Genomic DNA, 19,110 nt, shown 5'->3' on the forward strand with positions numbered 1-19,110 from the left:
CTTTTTCTCCCCAAAGCCCCCCGGTACATAGTTGTGTATTCTTCGTTGTGGGTTCTTCTAGTTGTGGCATGTGGGACGCTGCCTCAGCGTGGTCTGATGAGCAGTGCCATGTCCGCGCCCAGGATTCGAACTAACGAAACACTGGGCCGCCTGCAGCGGAGCGCGCGAACTTAACCACTCGGCCACGGGGCCAGCCCCAAGAAAAATCTTTTATATTTCTTTATCAAGAGCAGACTAAACATACAAGAAAATGATCCTTTTAAGAGAAAGAAAACAAAATTCTAAGCTTGTATGAGCTTACTATTGATATCAAAACACATTTCATTAAATTTATTCCACTCCTAGCCAACTTGACCATGCACAAAACTCTCTTCTCAGAGTTCCTCTTCCACAAGGCTCCTAAACTTTCTTTTATTTTACACTTAGAATATGTTCGAGGTCTTTCTTTTTAGCCTCTCCTTAGGACAAAAATATTATTATTATGTTTTTCCTAACCCATTTTACTTTAGGACAAATTCATTTTTCTTAACAAAACAAAAATATCCATTTCTTACCTTTCCTACTGGAAACGTACATCTTACTTTCTTTGTATATAGAGATGCTTTCCTTATTAACTTTTAGTAGCTTTAATCATATATATAGAGTGTTTAACACCTGGAAACCTTAATGTTTAGTGAAAAGAAAGAAGTAAGCAAGTATAAACTATTTTTTACATTAGCATTATGTGGCTTGGCAAATTTATAAATATTTTTCATAATTTCTATGAACATGTTACTTTACGGTACAATCTTTTAATAAAGCACAAGACATTTATTAATAGACCCAAACATTTTAAGTTTCTTTGTAAAAATAAGACAAAAGTGGGTAAATTTAGACTTGCTTAGCAATTAATGTTTCAGTGTTTTATTCTATTTGAAAATGATCTGGCTATTTAATGAATTTTCCACCATTTAATTTAACCAGGCAAAACTTCAAAGTTTTGAGTGACGTCAGCGTCATGGCGGAGCGAGCTGTCCCCTGAGATTCTCCTGTCTGATATACAAAAAAAAGGATATTTACATACCAACAGAGGACATTCCCACAACACAAAAGATGTCTCACAGACGAAAGCAGCCACATGTCTGAAGGTGGAGGTGCTGGATCCCTTGGAGGAAGGGGAAGGAGGTAAGGTGAATGTCCTCTCCCTCCAAAATGGTAGCAACCATGAGACTGCACATGGCTCTGAGAGGAGAGAGGGGAGGGGTGGCCCTCTGCGGGAACACCTTCACTCTCCAAGTTCCCTCACAGCCCATGGGAAAGCATTACACAGAGGTGATTAAGCCATTGTGAGAATGTCTTCATCAAGCTAGGACCCAAGGAGAGCAGATAGGAAGGGCAGAGAAAGAACACCCTCAGGATCACACAGGTGAAGGAAAGCATTGCTCCCCGCTCCCAGAGCTCCAGCTCAACCAGTTGGCCAGAGGGCCACACAGATAGAAAAGCAGCCAGTGGCTGGAGCAAGCGAGCCACAGATCACAGTAGGTTCAGAATATAAAGCTCTTGACACCCACCCAGTGCTGGCAGGGGGAAGCTGAGACCAGATACTATCACTATGCAGAGGCACACATCCACACCATCAAGCAGTATGAAAAAATATATTAAATCTCCAGACCAGAAGGAAAATTACAAGTACCCAGTAACCAATCCTGAAGGCATAGATATTTATAATCTAAATGACAGAGAATTCAAAATTGCTATCATAAAAAACCTCAACGAGCTACAAGAAAATACAGACAGTTCAATGAAATCAGGAACTCCTTCAAAAAAAGGCATTGAAAATATAAAGAAACATCAGAAAGGTTGGAGATGAAAAACACAATGAGTGAGAGAAAGAAAAATCTGCACTCCCTAAACAATAGAGCTGATATTATGCACGAGCAAATCAGCAGTCTTGAGGACAGAAATATAGAAATGCTTCAAATGCAGGAGGCGAGAGAACTAAGATGAAAAAGAAATGAAGAAATTCTCCGAGAAATATCCGACTCAATTAGAAAATGCAAAATAGCGATTATAGATATTCAAGAGGGAGAAGCGAAGGAGAAATGGAGCAGAAACCTTGACCAAAGAAATAATAGCTGAGAACTTCCCAAACATGGGGAAGGAGCTAGAAATACAAGTGAAAGAAGCCAATAGATTTCCTAATGGTATCAAGGTAAAAAGAACTTCTCCAAGGCATATAGCAGTAAAGATGGCAACAGTAAATGACAAAGAAAAAATACGAAGGGCAGCAAGGCAGAAGAAAATAACTTACAAAGGAACCCTTATCAGGCTTTTGACAGATTTCTCAGAAGAAACCTTACAGGCTAGGAGAAAGTGGAATGATATAGTCAAAAGTCTAACAGACAAAAACTTTCATCCAAGAATACCCTATCCAGCAAAAATATCCTTCAGATATGATAGAGAAATAAAAACTTTCCAAGATAAACAAAAGCTAAGGGAGTTCATCACCCCAAGAACCCTCCTACAAGAAATGATCAAGATGCTCCTCATACCTAGAAAAAAATTAAGGGGGGTTACAAAACCTTGAGCAAGGAGAGACAAAATCAGAAAATTGCAGCTCTCTATCAGAGCAGGTTAACAAACAATTATAATATTAAAGATAAAGGGAAGGAAAACACCAAAAATAAATGTAATTTCCATTTTAACCACAAACTCAAAACACAAGATGGAACTAGATGTGACAATAATAACTTAGAAGAGGAAGAGGTAAGGAATGGAAATGGCTTCATCTAAGGAAATAAGAGGCTATCATTAAATGGACTATCTCATCTATGAGTTTTTTTATACAAATCTCATGGTTACTACCAAAGAAATAATTAGAACAGACACATAAATGATAAATAAGGAGAAAACTAAGAAAACCATCATAGAAATCTACCTAACTTAATTGATAGTCGAAAATACATGGCACAAGAAACAAAGGAAATGCAGAAGAATGGAAAAAACAAGTGATAAAATGGCAGCATTAAGCTCTCATATATCAATAATCACTCTAAATGTAAATGGATTGAATTCACCCGTCAAAAGCCACAGAGTGGTGGGATAGATTTAAAAACAACACCCAATAATATGCTGCCTCCAGGAAATCCATCTCAGCTCCAAAGACAAACACAGGCTCAGAGTGAAGGGATGGAAGATGATACACCAAGATAATGGCAAAGAAAAGAAAGCAGGTGTTGCCATATTTATATCAGACAAAGTAGACTTCAAGATAAAACAGGTAAAGAGAGACAAAGAGGAGCAGTATATAATGATCAAAGGGACACTCCACCAAGGAGACATAGCACTTATAAATACATACGCACCCAACATAGGAGCACCAAATTACATAATGCAAGTATTAACAAGCCTAAAAGGAGATATTAATTACAATACAATAATAATAGGGGACCTCAACACCCCATTTACATCAATGGATAGATCATCCAGAGAGAAAATCAACAATGAAACAGTAGATTTAAATGAAAAACTAGACCAGATGGATTTTATACACATATATAGAACACTTCATCCAAAAACAGCAGAATTCACATTCATCTCAAATGCATATGGACCATCCTCAAGAATAGAAGATATGTTGGGAAATAAGGACTGCCTCAATAAAGGAAATCATATCAAGCATCTTTTCTAACCATAATGCTATGAAACTAGAAATCAACTACAAGAAAAAAGCTGAGAAAGGGACAAATATGTGGAAGCTAAACTACACACTACTGAACAACCAATGCATCATTGGCGAAATTAAAAGAGAAATAAAAAATATCTTGAGACAAGTGAAAATGAAAATACACCATGCGAACTCATACAGGGTGCAGCAAAAGCGGTCCTAAGAGGGAAATTCAAAGCAATCCAAGCCCATCTTAACAAATTTGAATAATCTCAAATAAGTGATCTTAAACTACACCTAATAGAATTAGAAAAAGAACAAAGCCCAAAGTCAGCAGAAGGAGGGAAATAATAAAAATTATAGCAGAAATAAATGAAATTGTGACCAAAAAAAAGACAGTAGAAAGGATCCACGAAAGGAAGAGCTGTTTCTTTGAAAAGATAAACAAAATTGACAAACCCTTAGCCAGACTCACTAAGAAAAAAAGAGAGAAGGCTCGAATGAGTAAAATCAGAACTGAAAGAAGAGAAATCACAATAGATAACACAGAAATAAAAAGGATTTTCATAGATTATAAGAGAATAGTATGAAAAGCTATATGGCAACAAATTGGACAATCTAGAGGAAACACATACATTCTTAGATTCATATAACCTCTCAAAATTGAATAAAGAAGAAATAGAGAATCTAAATAGACCAAGCACAAGTAAAGAGGTTGAAACAGTAATCAAACACCTCCCCAAAAATAAAATCCAGGACCAGAGGGCTTCTTGGAGAATTCTACCAAACCTTCAAAGCAGATTTAATACCTATCCTTCTCCAACTACTCAAAAAAAATTGAGGAAGATGGAACACTTCCTAACACATTCTATGAAGCCAACATCACTCTGATCCCAAACCCACACAAGGACAACACAAAGAGGGAAAATTACAGGACAATACCACTGATGAACATAGACACAAAAGTCAATAACAAAATATTGGCAAACAGAAAACAGCAATACATTAAACAGATCATACACCATGATCAAGTGGGATTTATACCAGAGACACAGGGATGGGTCGACATTCGCAAATCATTCAGTGTGATACACCACATTAACAAAATGAGGCATAAAAACCACACGGAGCCCTCTTTAAAGATGGCGTTGGCTGAAGAGAGCTGCCTTGCTCAAGGTTACGCCACCTTCAACGGACAGCCTGCACTAATTACTGATTAGTGTGGGCATGTAAAGGGCAGGATCTCTTTATCTTGGAATAACTTTCAGGGCCTATCCAAAGTCCAGAGGTCCCAATGGGTTGGCTGAGGGCTTTTTGGGGAGTTCACGGCTGATAAATTTCTTCCTCTGCCCAATTCCACATCGTTCCCCTTCCTTCACAGGTGTTGATCCCAAAAGGAATCCTTAATAAACTTCTTACACAAGTAATCTCTGTCTCAGGGTGTGCTTCCTAGAAATCCCAACATACGAAAGCACTCCAAGCTGCTTCCTGCCTCAGAGCTTTGCACTATTAGTGCAGAAATAATCACCAATTCCCTTTGTCTATTGTTTTAATTTTCATTTTCCTGATCACTTGTGGGTTGAGTAACTTTTCAATTTGCCTTTCTTTTGGGGAAGCTGTTCTGCAACAGTTATGACTACTCACTTGATCATCTCCTTGAGGTTCCCCCACCCCTCTCTGGGGTTCTGAGACACAATTAGCTTGGAGTGCAGATTTTCACATTTAGATGCAACAGCATCTACTGCTGGGGCTAAAACTTCATTGGTAATAATGCACTTTGCTTTTGAAGATTGTAGTCTGTAGAGGATGTCTTTCCGGGTCAGCTGAGTGGTTCCTGGAATAAAACCGTCCCTAAAGGAGCAGAAAGGAAACAGTGTTTAGAAGGAAGGATTTCCTTCATCATGTTCGTTAGGATAGTGTCGATGGTTCATGTACATTCTGTAATCTCAGAATGAGTTAGTCAGAGTACCAGCAAGGGATCTATTTGTCTTCCTTTCACTATTTTGCCTTTCCTGTGACCTCAAAGCTATGACCCTTCTGACCTAACATGAAAAGGTGTTAGAGCTGGATGATTATCTTCTGGCTGAAGATCATTCATAATGCTCAGCTTGAAGAGGGTTTTGATTGAAAAGTAATGTTACCAATGTTGATTGAGTACTTGAGTGCCAGGTGCTATTCTAAGTGTTCTGCATGTTTTAACTCATTTAATCCCCACCCAAAACCCCCAAACACAAAAGCTGTGAATAACTTGCCCAAGATCACCAGTGGCAGTGTAGGGAGTGAACCCTGCAACCTGACCCCAGAGCTGTACACTTAATCACTTCCATCCAGTGTCTCTTAAAACGGGCATGACTGTTTGACGGTTTTTTTCCAAAGGAAGAATTAAGGCATTCATCTTCTCTGTGCTGCTTCTCTGGCCTGCTGTGACTTCTACTGTGAGGTGTAGTGGAATGGTTCAGAGTGTGTCCTGGAGCCAGATACTCTAACAAGGTTGCCTTGGACAAGCCACTTCACTTCTGTGAGTCTCAGGTTTTGCCTGGTCATTCCTGGACTCTTGGCACTGACTCATCTTTATTTTGGAAAGAACAAGTCCCTTCAGTGGAATTCCTCAGAAAACAGACAACCAGGACTAAAATTCAAGTTTCCTCGGAATATCTTCCCTTTCTAATAATGGCAACATAACAACAGGTTTTTACTCCAAGCTTATTCCTTAAAGATGTGCCACCTAGGGATAGGTAGTTAGCCTCCCATGGCCTAACACTTTTCCATAATTTAAAGGCACTCTCTAGCAACAGGCCCACTGCCAGCAATTTATGCCCAGAAGCTGCACTTTATTTAAAGACATTACCCTTAGAAAATTAATTTCTGCCAACATATAATTCCTATCATATCTTTAAAAGAATCTGTTAACAGTGATCAATCTTACCTATTAAAACTATTTCCTGTCCAAATTAATCATTCTGGGAAACATTACATAGTTTCTTGCCAGGGAGCAAACTGTTATTTTAAATAAAAAATAACTTTCCAGTATTGCTCTGGGGTGTTGTCTTAGTTGATTATAAACACAATGGATTCATTTATTCACTGATTCATGAAAAAATATGTATTGAGAAGGCCAGCCCCGGTGGCCTAGTGGTTAAGTTTGGTGTGCTGCACTTCAGCAGCCTGGGTTTGGTTCCTGGGCATGGACATACAGCACTTGTCAGTGGCGGTGCGGTGGCAGTGGCCCACATACAAAATGCAGGAAGATTGGCAACAGATGTTAGTTTGAGGGCGAATCGTCCTCATTTTGTGAATGGTGTAAAAGAATGGTCTATTTTCATTCTTTTACATGTGGCTGTGCAGTTTTCCCAACAATATTTGTTGAAGAGACTTTCCTTTCTCCATTGTATGTTCTCAGCTCCTTTGTTGAAGATTAGCTGTCCATAGATGTGCGGTTTTATTTCTGGGCTTTCAATTCTGTTCCAATGATCAGTGTGTCTGTTTTTGTACCAGTACCATGCTGTTTTGATTACTGTAGCTTTGTAGTATGTTTTGAAGTCAGGGATTGTGATGCCTCCCACTTTGTTCTTTTTTCTCAGGATTGCTTTAGCAATCTTTTAGTCTGTGGTTGCCCCATATGAATTTTAGGATTCTTTGTTCTATTTCCGTGAAGAATGTCATTGGGATTCTGATTGGGATTGCATTGAATCTCTGAATTGCTTTCAGTAGTATGGACATTTTAACTATGTTTATTCTTCCAATCCATGTGCATGATATCTTTTTCCATTTCTTTATGTCATCATCTATTTTTTTCAATAATGCCATATAGTTTTCGCTGTATCATTTCCTTGGTTAAATTTATTCCTAGATATTTTATTCTTTTTGTTGCAATTGTAAGTGGAATTGTATTCTTGATTTCTATTTCTGTAAGTTCATTATTACAGTATAGGAATGCAACTGACTTTTGTAAGTTGATTTTATACCCTGCAACTTTACTGTAGTTGTTGATTATTTCTAATAGTTTTCCAATGGATTCTTTAGGGTTTTCTATATATAAGATCACGTCGTCTGCAAACAGCAAGAGTTTCACTTCTTCATTTCCTGTTTGGATTCCTTTTATTCCTTCCTCTTGCCTAATTGCTCTGGCCCAAACCTCCAGTACTAGTTTGAATAAGAGCGGTGGTGGTGGGCACCCTTGTTTTGTTCGTGTTCTCAGAGGGATGGCCTTCAGTTTTTCCCCATTGAGTATGATGTTGGCTGTGGTGTTTATTGTGTTGAGGTAATTTCCTTCTATCCCCATTCTATTAAGCATTTTTATCATAAATGGCTGATGGATCTTGCCAAATGCTTTTTCTGCATCGATTGAGACAATTATGTGGTTTTTATTCCTCATTTTGTTAATGTGGTGTAACACATTGATTGATTTGTGGATGTTGAACCATCCCTGAGTCCCTGATATAAATCCCACTTGATCATGGCGTATGATCTTTTTAGTGTATTGCTGTATTCAGGTTGCCAATATTTTGTTGAGGATTTTTGCATCTATGTTCATCAGTGATATTGGCCCATAGTTTTCTCTTTTGGTGTTGTTCTCGTGAGGCTTTGGTATCAGAGTGCTGTTGGCCTAGAAGAATGTGTTCGGAAGCATTCCATCTTCTCTAATTTTTTGGAAGAGCTTGAGAAGGATAGCTATTAAATCCTCTTTGAAAGTTTGGTAGAATTCCCCGGGGAGGTCATCTCGTCCTGGGCTTTTATTTGGGGGGATATTTTTGATTACCATTTCAATCTCTTTACCTGTGATTGGTGTATTCATATTCTCTATTTCTTCTTGATTCAGCTTTGGGAAGTTGTAAGAGTCTCAGAATTTATCCATTTCTTCTGGATTGTCCATTTTGTTGGCATATTGCTTTTCATAGTATTCTCTTCTAATTCTTTGTGTCTCTGTGGTATCTGTTGTAATTTCTCCTCTTTGATTTCTAATTTTATTTATCTGAGCTTTCTCTCTCTTTTTTGTAAGTCTGGCTAGAGGGTTGTCAATTTTGTTTATCTTCTCAAAGAACAAGCTCTTAGTTTCATTGATCCTTTCTACTGCCTTTATTGTTTCAATTGCATTTATTTCTGCTCTGATTTTTATTATTTTTCTCCTTCTTCTGACTTTGGGCTTTGTTTGCTCTTCTTTTTCTAATTCAGTTAGGTGTAGTATGAGATTGCTTATTTGAGATTTTTCTTGTTTGTTAAGGTGAGACTGTATTGCAATGAATTTCCCTCTTAGTACCACTTTTGCTACATTCCATGTGAGTTGGTATGGTATGTTTTCATTTTTGTTTGTCTCCAGATATTTTTAGATTTCTCCTTTGATTTATTCAATGATCCATTGGTTGTTCAATAGGATGTTGTTTAGTCTCCACATCTTTGTCCGTTTCTCAGCTTTCTTCTTATAATTACTTTCTAGCTTCCTAGCATTGTGATTGGCAAAGATGCTTGTTATTATTTCAATCTTCTTAAACTGATTGAGGCTTGCCTCGTTTCCCAACATACAGTCTATCCTTGAGAATGTTCCATGCACACTTGAGAAGAATGTGTATTCTGCTTTATTTGGATGGAGTGTTCTATTTATATCTATTAAGTCCAATTGGTTTAGCTTTTCATTTAATTCCACTGTTTCCTTGTTGACTTTCTGTCTGGATGATCTATCCATTGATGTTAGTGGAGCGCTGAGGTCCCTTACCATTATGGTGTTACTATTAATATCTCCTTTTAGGTTTGTTAATAGTTGCTTTAGGTACTTTGGTGCTCCTGTGTTGAGTGTGGAGATATTTATAAGTGTTATGTCTTCTTGGTGGAGTGTCCCTTTGATCATTATATACAGCTTCTCTTTGTCTCTCTTTACCTGTCTTATCTTGAAGTCTGCTTTCTCTGGTATAAGTATTGCAACACTTGCTTTCTTTTGTTTGCCATTAGCTTGAAGTATTTTCTTCCAGCTCTTCTCTCTGAGCCTTTTTGTCTTTGGAGCTGAGATGTGTTTCCTGGAGGCAGCATATTGTTTGGTCTTGTTCTTTAACCCATCTCGCCACTCTGTGTCTTTTTATTGGAGAATTCAATCCATTTACATTTAGGGTGATTATCGATATATGAGGGCTTAATGCTGCAGTTTTATCACTCATTTTCTGCTTCTCCTGCATTTCCTTTATTTCTCGTCCTGTGTATTTTGGCCTGCCAATCAAGTTCTGTAGTTTGTTATGTTGTGTTTCTTTGTTTCCTCCTTATTTATTATTTGTGTCTGTTCTGCTTTTTTGTTTAGTGGTTACCGTGAGGTTTGTATTCAAAATCCCATAGATAATATAGTCCATTTTTGGATGGCATCTTATTTCCTTAGACCAAACCAATCCAGTCCCCTTCCTCTTCCCCTCCTATGTTGGTTTTGTCACATCTTATTCCACCTTGTGTTGTTTGTGGTTAAAATGACAAGATTATCTTTGGTTTTGGTGTTTTCTTTCCCTTTATCTTTAATGCTATACTTGAGTATTTGCTAACCTGTTCTGATGTATAGCTACAATTTTCTGATTTTGTCTACCTATTTATCTCCTTACTCCATGCTTTGTAAGCCCTGTCTCCCTTTTTTTTCAGGTATGAGAGCCTTCTTGAGATTTCTTGTGGTGGGGGGGGGGGCGGGTCTCACAGCTACAAACTCCTTTGACTTTTGTTTATCTGGAAAAGTTTTGTTTCTCCATCATATCTGAAGAATACTTTCACTGGACAAAGTATTCTTGGTTGAAAGTTTTTGTCCTTCAAAGATTTGAATATGTCATTCCAGTCTCTTCTAGATTGTAAGGATTTTGCAGAGAAATCTGCTGAAAGCCTGATAGGGGTCCTTTGTAGGTTATTTTCTTCTGCCTTTCTGCCCTTAGAATTTTTTTCTTTGTCATTCACTTTTGCCACTTCCACTACTATATGCCTTGTGGTACATCTTTTTACATTGACTTATTTAGGAGACCTGATAGTCTCTTCCACATAGATTTCCATCTCCTTCCCTAACTTTTTGAAGTTCTCTGCTATTGTTTCTTTGAACAAGCTTTCTGCTCCCCTCCCTTCTCTTTCTCTTATCTGGAATACCTATAGTTCTTATGTTGCATTTCCTAATTAAGTCAGGTAGCTCTCAGAGACTTTCTTCATTTCTTTTTAGTCTTAGTTCTCTCTCCTCCTCTATCTGGATCATTTCAACATGTCTATCCTTGATTATGCTGATTCGCTCCTCTGTGATGTGCACTCAAGCATTCAGGGGATCCATATTCTGTTTTATCTCTTCCATTGTGTCTTTCACCTCCAATATTTTGGAGTGATTCTTCTTTATAGTTTCAGTCTCTTTTGTGATGTAGCTCCTGAACTCATTGAATTGTTTCTCTACATTCTCTTTTAATTTGTTGAGTTTTTTGATGATACCTATTTTGAATTCTCTGGCATTTAGATTACATATTTCTGTGTCCTCAGGACTGATTTATGGGGATTTGTCATTTTCTTTCTGGTCTGGAGATTTAATACAATTTCTGATACTGCTAGAGGGTGTGGCTCTGTTTTTGCGCATAGTGGTATTATTTGGTCACAGTTACTGCCTATTGCCACTGGATGGAGGTCAAGAGCCATGTACTCTGAGCCTTTTGAATTCTGCTGAGATCCCAGGCACTGGAGCCAGTGCTGGGTGGGCGAGGGAGAGGGCCGCTTTCTTCTGTGTGCTCTCGGGGTTTTCTCACTCTTCTCTCACTATCTCCTCTCCTGGGATGTTGGTTTGATCAGGTCACCCCCCAAGATAGCTTTCACCTCAATAGAGGGCTTCCCTCTAGGCTGTGAGGGCCCTCAGGGATCTTTGACGTTCCCTCAAATGAACCTCCCCTCCCCCTTTCCTTCCCTCTAGGAGGCTGTCTGTGGCCCCAGATGGCAGTTTTTTGGGTAGGGAGAGAAGTTTTCTCTTACCCCATTCCACCTCCTCGAAGGGGGGCTCCAGCCTCTCTGCCCTCCATCGTATGGCTGCATGGGTCACTCAGACAGCTTTTGTGTGGTGTTTGGATGTCCTCTGTTGGAGTATGAATGTCTTTTTTGTTGTATGGTGGAAGGGAGAGATTACTGGGAAAGCTCACGCTGCCATGATGTTGATGTCACTCCTCTAAATTCACCCCTAAAATATTTTAGAGCAGAAACAATACTGTTAAAACAAAAGTGTAGTCCCCCAGGGTGGTTCATTTGCAGTGTGAATTTGAATGTTTGTACTACTTTCTTTTAGGATTCTTCTCTGGTCTTCTAGCTGAAAGGAATTTCTTTTTCTTCTGAACTCCTTTATCAAATTATCTAGGACGTTTGCGATTGCATTAAAATTGTTTGTCCATTTATCTTGTCTCCCTTAGGGTAGTTTCAGGTCCTCAAAGGGTAAAGACTTTGTCTTATTCATTTTTATAATACCAGCCCTTAGCTCAGTGATTTTCACTCTCCAGACTTTGGGTAACATTTCAGAATAAATGTTAAGAAGAGACATATCACTGCTATTTGGCCAAATAGTGGCATTAAAAAATATGTGTTATTTTACACTGTGGTTAGAAGTATGGCTTCTGGAGTTAGACTTCTTGGGCTTGAAAGTAGACGTTGACACTTATTAGCTGGATAATCTTGGAAAAACTACCCAACCTCCCTATGCCTCCATTTTCTCATCTGTTAAATGGGGATAATAACAGTACCCTCATGCTAGCATTGCTGCCACGAGCAAATGGAATAATGTTGCTAAGTGGTAAGGACAGTGCCTGGCACTCAGTAATAGCTCAATTAACAATGCTTTCCTAATCATTACTTATGATCTCTTACCTGGACAATATAAGGTGGCAATGGTTTCTGTAGAGAACCAGGCTTCAATTATGTTCTTTTAGAAGTGGCACAGGACAGCCCATGTTTAAAGAAATGTGGAAAAGTTTTTTGCCTTTGAAAAAGCAGTGAATTAATGGATCTAGTCCTTGATCACCAATGGCTGCTGTCATCATGAAAAAAGAGATAACTAAATGTTAATGTGCCTCCTGATGAAAGAACACCACATGACCTAAGAAATACTCTTGAAAAAAGAAACAATCAGGCAGGAATCTGATTAACCTCTAGATCTATCTACCACTTTTCAGCAAATACAGAGGACAGGGGAACATGTTAAACACCATAGGGATGCAATTAGCAAATTCCAGGCTGTGAACTATTAAAAAGGACCAATGACTCAGTTTCTTCAAGTAACAAATTGCAACAATAAAAAAGGAGGAAATGAAGGAATCCATAGATTAAAAAGATACATAAAAGATTTATCACCTAATCAAAATGTGTGGACCTGATTCAAACAAATGGTAAACAAGAGACCATTCATGACTTGTTTGGTGGATGAAAATGAACATTGTATATTTGATGAAAAGAAGGAATTGTTAACTTTTAGATATAATAACAGAATGTTTTTAAAAAGTCATTATCTTTTAGAGGTATATACTGAAATTGTTTATGGATAAAATATGGTTTCTGGAATTGGTTAGGCATAATGACGAAACAAGATTAGCCATAAAGTAACAATGACTGAAATTGGGCAATGGATACATGGGAATTCATCATTTTTATATATCTTTGAGATTTTTCTATAATAAGTGTTTCAAAAATAGGTAATTGTTTCAGGATGCTGAGAGATACTTCAGCACAGCATGTGGGACTCCCAAAGGGAGCACAGATATCTTCCTTAGAGGACATGAGAATTGAATCTTGCATGAGTGAGTCATGGGTATAATGAGATAGAGAATTTTTTATACACCAGAATTTTACAGGAACCAGGGAAGATGGACTTATTAGCTGGAGAGCCTCGTTCCTATGAGAGAAATATTCTGAGGGAAGGGCTTGGACTACATTTCCTGGAGTGCTGAATATTGTGGGAAAGTTTAGGAGCTCAGAGTTCTGAAATGCAAGGTGGAATGATCAGCAAGATGACAGGAGGCAGGCAGCGCATGATGGGATTCCTCTCCATAGTTCCCCAGTCTACACCAACGCTAATTCTTTTGTGAATTCACACATGTGATTGGTGTATTTTGGAAAATGGCAAGGGACAAATGGAGTTAGCACTCACAGATGTAGGAAAAGAGAGAGGGAATCATGGAAGTAAGATCAGAATTCACACAAATCAGACAGGGCCGTACATTTTAACAGGTTTTTTGGATTTCAAGGTTCAAACTCAAAGGGACATGAAAGCCCACAAGTGACTTCTGAGACAGATGTAATATACTCATTAGAGTAAGGACTGATCCTGTTCACTTTATTTTGAAATTTTGGTGCTCCAAGATTTTGCACTTGTTGGTTTTATACCCCGACCACTTTCTCCATCCACTTCTCCTTCCCATCCCAAGAAGCTGTCTCTGATTCCCCAGGCTTACTTAGGAGTCCCTTCTATGCACTCCCAGTGTAACCTGTGTTTCTACTTTATCACACTTTCCCCACTATATTACAATTGCCTATTTCCTTGATTGCAGTCTGTGAGAGCAGGGATCCTATCTTGTTCATAGTTATGTCCCCAGCACCTATTGCCGAATCTTGCACATAAAAAACACTTAAAATTTTTGGTTGATATTGAGTCGTATTTACCTGATACTATCCACTTGGGGCCCCCTAGACTCTTCAATATTTTCAAAGATGACCCTAGGGATCCCCCTGTAGTGGACTGTAGCAACTATAGTTTATTTCTACCTTAAAGACCTTCCCATCTCTTATTTTCTGGTTCCTTTAAGAATTCCTCCTCCTCTCCATGTAATCCCAGCGAGACTGGCAATCTTGGTTCTTCAACCCTCCCCCCTGGAATGAACAAATATCCCAGGTTGAACCTCTTAAGACACAGTCTCAGGGACAAGCATATGACAGAATCCTGGCCAATCAGAGTCCTTTCTAAGAATTTTCCAAAGTGGAGGTGGAAAAGTAAGGCTATTTAGACCTTGAACTGAAGAGATGTGTCTAGGGTTGCTAGTGGCCATTTTATCTGCTTTTTGGAGGAAACCCTTCAGAAAACTACTCTCAGAGAAAAGCAGACAGAGAGATTGAGAGCAAGAGGGAGAGAGAGAAAGAGTGGTCTGATGTTATTCAGTTCTGCTTTTTGTGCCAGAATTATGACTCCTTCAATCTGTTATAAGCCACCCTGATGGTCTGCCCAGGAGAATGGATCTATCATTTCCCTCTTTTGCTCAGGCTAATCTCTGTTACATGTATCCCAAATAATGCTGGTGAACACGAGGTTCTTTAGCTGCTGCTGGTATTGTACAATTGGATGGAAGGTGTACATTTTCTCCTTTGCAGGCTGCATGGCTAACTGAAAATAGAAAGTTTGTTAGCTATCGCTGAAATCATATCAACTCAATGTGTCGACTTTGCTCATTTCAGAAGTTCTGAGTGTCAGTCATATCTGTCTTTCATAAAAAGAAAGATAAAGCCAAAATTAATATTTCCTGTGACATGCAGTATCTCACTAGGCAGAATTTTTCACAACATGAGATCAGCGGAGAGAAAGACAGTGCAATCAGTCGAAGATGATGAACATGTCAAGTGTTTGGACTTAATTAACTGGATCTATGGGTATGGTATAGACAGAGTCTGAGATGGAATTGGGCCACTTCTCAAGTTCCCTTTTTCATAGTTTTGAATCGTAACCCACCTACCATTGTGTGAACTTGGCTATGAGGTCTTGAAGATTTGAACCCTGTCTTCTGAGTTTTCTTTAACTTTCTAAATGAGAGCATTTCCTGAGCCACATGGAACCACATGGTTCCACCAGGGTCCTCAGACTATAAGCCTCTCTCCAGAGCCTGGGCAGTCAATCGAGACTGCCTTTGTCTCCTTAAAGCTAGGCTGGGGTGTTCCACTCACCACAGAATGCCTTTGGATGTATAAGGGTGGAACTAAGCCCTATAATAAGGCTTTGGTGTTACAAAGATTATGGAATTCCTTTCTTAATGTAATTCATAAAAACAATAGTAATATATAAAACAAATGTAAGGCATTCCAACAACACCCATATTTTTTCCATGTTGACTACTGCAATGTTTTTCATTTTATCTTTATTTTTTTTGCTGAGGAAGATTCACCCTGAGCTAACATCCACTGCCAATCCTCCTCTTTTTTGGCTTGAGGAAGATTAGCCCTGAGCTAACATATGTACTAATTTTCCTCTATTTTTTTGTATGTAGGACACCTCCACAGTGTGGCTGGTGAATGGAGTAGGTCCGTACCTGGATCTGAACCTGCGAACCCAGCCTGCTGCAGCAGAGCATGCGGAACTTTGACCACTCGGCCATTGGCCAGGCTCTCAATGTTTTAATAAAAACTATTGGATGTTAAATTCTTTCAAAGAGTATCTTGTGCGCTCTGGCTTCTCAGGTATCCTGTTTTATGGACCATCTAGCAGTGAATGCAATTAACTCAGACAGCATCTCTCTATTTTCTATTGCTTCTTCCACCAGAAGAACAATGAGATGAATTCTTGTAAATCTTTGGCAGCCAGAAAAATGTGCCCCCTCTCACATTCACATTATCTGAAGTATATCCATTATATGAACGCCTCTGCTTAATTCTCTTTTCTTTCTATCTCAACCTCATGTTGCACAGGAATAGGACTTTTTGTTCCCTGCCCCTTACTCTCCCTCCAAATCTTTGCATGGTACCCTCTAGATTGAACATCAGTTGAGTGGTTAACAAACTCTTCTACTTTCACATTTTCTACATCCTCTTCACTGAATGTTCTTTTCATTGTTTGCTTTATGAGATCTGGCTCTTCATGAGAATAGATTACTATTTTCCCCCTTTTAAGTGGAGGCTGTTGATTCTTCCATGATCCTTGGGTTTGGCACCCTTCGAGCTTCCAGTACGACCTCCTGACCATTACCCCTCTCACCCTATGTACAGTCTCTCTCTCTCTTTGAGACTCACGCCATTTACCTTAACCACCCTCTGACACTCCTGGTTGTTGTAATTTGCCAACCTCCCAGTCATTCCTTGTCCATTAAAGCCTTTAGCATAAAGTTCATGATTTTTCCTTTGACTCCATGTCCCACCATTATGCTGAGTGACTCCTACATCTATATGGATGACTAATCCTACACTCTAGTCTCTTCCTTCCTTGACTTTTACCATCAGGGAGTTTCATGACACTTTAACCCCCTTGGCAATGCCTTTGACTTTGCCATCACCTGTAAATGTTTCACCTCTGAAATCTTAAGTCCACGCATCTCATGTTTTGATTACTACTGCTATGGACTTAATTGGTCTCCCTAAAACTTGTATATTGGAGCCCTAACCCCAAATATGGTGGTATTTGGAGGTGGAAACTTTTGGAGGTAATTAGGTTTAGATGAGGTCATTAGGGTGGGGCCCTCACGATGGTATTAGTATTGGTATAAGAGGAGACACTAGAGAACTTGGTCTCTCTTTCTCTCCACCATGTGAGGACACAGAAAGCAGATGTCTGCAAGCCAGGGAGAGAGCTCTCACCAGAACCCAACTATGCTGGCACCCTGATCTTAGACTTGCCTCCTCTAGAATTGCGAGAAATAAATATCACTTGTGTAAGCCATTCAATCTTTGGTACTGTTATGGCAGCCCAGGCAGATTACAACAATTACCTTCAGTCCCTCCAGCTCTACTAACGCTTTCAGTACCTTGTCTTCTCACCATTGATCTGCCTTTTTCTTAAATTCTCTTCCTTGCCTAATCAGCTTGTATTCTTAGTCCTTTACTTTAACCATTTTCTTGCCAAATTCCCAAGATCCCTTGCCCACTGCCCTTTTATTGTGCCTTCTTGGAAAACCCTTAATCCTGGGTCATTCCTACTCTCCACTTGTACTTGTGATTTTCTGCAATATTTAAGGGTGATTTTCTCAAATATTAGAGAATATTTCTCCAACATTTTAGAGTGAGTTGGCAGAAATCACACAACCACATAGAGAGTGACTTTGAAGATGGATGATCACCAACCTCAAATGTGTCCTTATCACCCATTTCTCCTGCATTTCTGGCATCTGCTCTCTCTTCCATTTGCAGCAATGATAATTTTAAACATTGTCCACTCAGACTTCTACAGCACATTTTTTCCCTATCTCATCGGGGGATACTGAGTCCTATTTCACAGAGAAAATAGGATTCATCAGGTGGAAACTAGCTGAACTTCCTACTATGGAATCTACAAGCTTACATTTGTCTGTACCCCAGAATCCTTTGTCTTATGATGGAAGAGGGATCCCTTTAGTCTAAGTCAGTTTCTCTTCCCATGTTTAAGATCCAGCTAGTTGCATGTCTAGTGTGTGCCTTGTGCTTTGATGGTGCGTTTATGTAGTGGATGGGCAAGTTTGGTCATCTGGCTGAATGGCAAATCAGCATCACCCTACAGTTTTGGCCTGCCCATAGCCTTCAGAGATGTCCTACTTAGTGATGTTTCCAGTCCTCCATCTCCTCAGGGCTGATGAATCTTCCTGCAGCCACACAATGCTTCAAACTCTTGAATCCATAGCAAAAGCGATCAAAAGCTGTTCTTACACTTAGTGAATATTTCTACCAGTAGTAGGTCTGTTGTAAGGAAGAATCTTGGGGAAATGATGCAGATATTGTCAAATATACAAGGCACTCATTAAGTAGTAGTTGATGTTCTTATTACCATTCTAATAGATAATCTATTCAGACATCCCGTTTGGATAGACTTCCCAGAAGACACTTACTCTTCTCGAGAAGAGGAATTAGTGTTAAACATGAGTCAATCAAATGATAGTCCTAACTGATGGAAGGAAGCCAGCCTTCTGAAGAAACCCTTCTGAGTTTCCTTTACTTCTCCAAAGCCTGAGCTGTGTGAAGGATGTGTCAGAAATGGTAATATAAAGCAGAATCTACTTTTCTGAACTCTGAGGATAAAAAGAAAGCTGCTTATTTTACAAACTGGATTCAAAATCTCTGGATATTATGAGAAGTTTCCACAGGGCCCCAGACATAGATAGGATAGTAGTGAACACCTTTTATAAACCCATAATTCATTTTATGAGTATTTGATTTTGGTGACGGTGGAAGAATCAAATGTGGGAAGAAGATTGGAACAAAACTCTTTGTGGTTTCAGATAGAGGCAGAGTGACCCTGTGTATTTTGAACATGAGAGTGTCAATTAGTGGTTACCTGGTAGCTCATCTGTGTTAGACAATATCTGACTACCCATTCAGTTCCTGAGAGTAAGAAAGATCAAAGTTGGAGAACTGTTTCTAAATTAATTCCAAAATCATCATTATGTCTTTGCCTTTGTATTACCATTAATTTCAGGGCACAAGTGAGAGTTGACTATTTTGAAATTTTTAAATGCTTTTCTTTTAAGAGTGTAAGAAATAATCCAGACATTTCATGAGATGATAGCATGTTGGTGAATGAAGATATGCCATATTTAACATAACACATTTTTTGCTGCTCCATAAAA

At 38.9% G+C, this 19,110-nt stretch overlaps 3 protein-coding genes across 8 annotated transcripts in view; 2 read left to right on the plus strand and 1 right to left on the minus strand.

The window, feature by feature from the left end:
- The window catches only part of REXO5 (RNA exonuclease 5), a 692,166-nt gene that overhangs the window by 541,312 nt on the left and 131,744 nt on the right, over positions 1–19,110 (plus strand). The window lies entirely within an intron of this gene.
- The window catches only part of LOC102147945 (transport and Golgi organization protein 1 homolog), a 58,588-nt gene that overhangs the window by 11,274 nt on the left and 28,204 nt on the right, over positions 1–19,110 (plus strand). For all 5 annotated transcript variants that reach the window (XM_070232150.1, XM_070232155.1, XM_070232152.1 and 2 more), the window contains exon 3: positions 964–1,164. The gene's annotated coding sequence lies outside the window, so the exon portion shown is untranslated. The remainder of the gene's footprint in view (positions 1–963; positions 1,165–19,110) is intronic.
- On the minus strand, positions 870–11,798 carry LOC111767531 (acyl-coenzyme A synthetase ACSM3, mitochondrial-like). Its single transcript, XM_070232188.1, has 3 exons — positions 11,597–11,798; positions 5,291–5,497; positions 870–1,032 (listed from the first exon to the last, which is right to left on the minus strand). Exons 1-3 carry the CDS (start codon positions 11,641–11,643, stop codon positions 996–998), a joined length of 291 nt encoding a protein of 96 aa, XP_070088289.1. The 5' UTR covers positions 11,644–11,798; the 3' UTR covers positions 870–995.

This window comes from Equus caballus, chromosome 13, assembly GCF_041296265.1.
Source record: "Equus caballus isolate H_3958 breed thoroughbred chromosome 13, TB-T2T, whole genome shotgun sequence".
Taxonomy (NCBI): domain Eukaryota; kingdom Metazoa; phylum Chordata; class Mammalia; order Perissodactyla; family Equidae; genus Equus; species Equus caballus.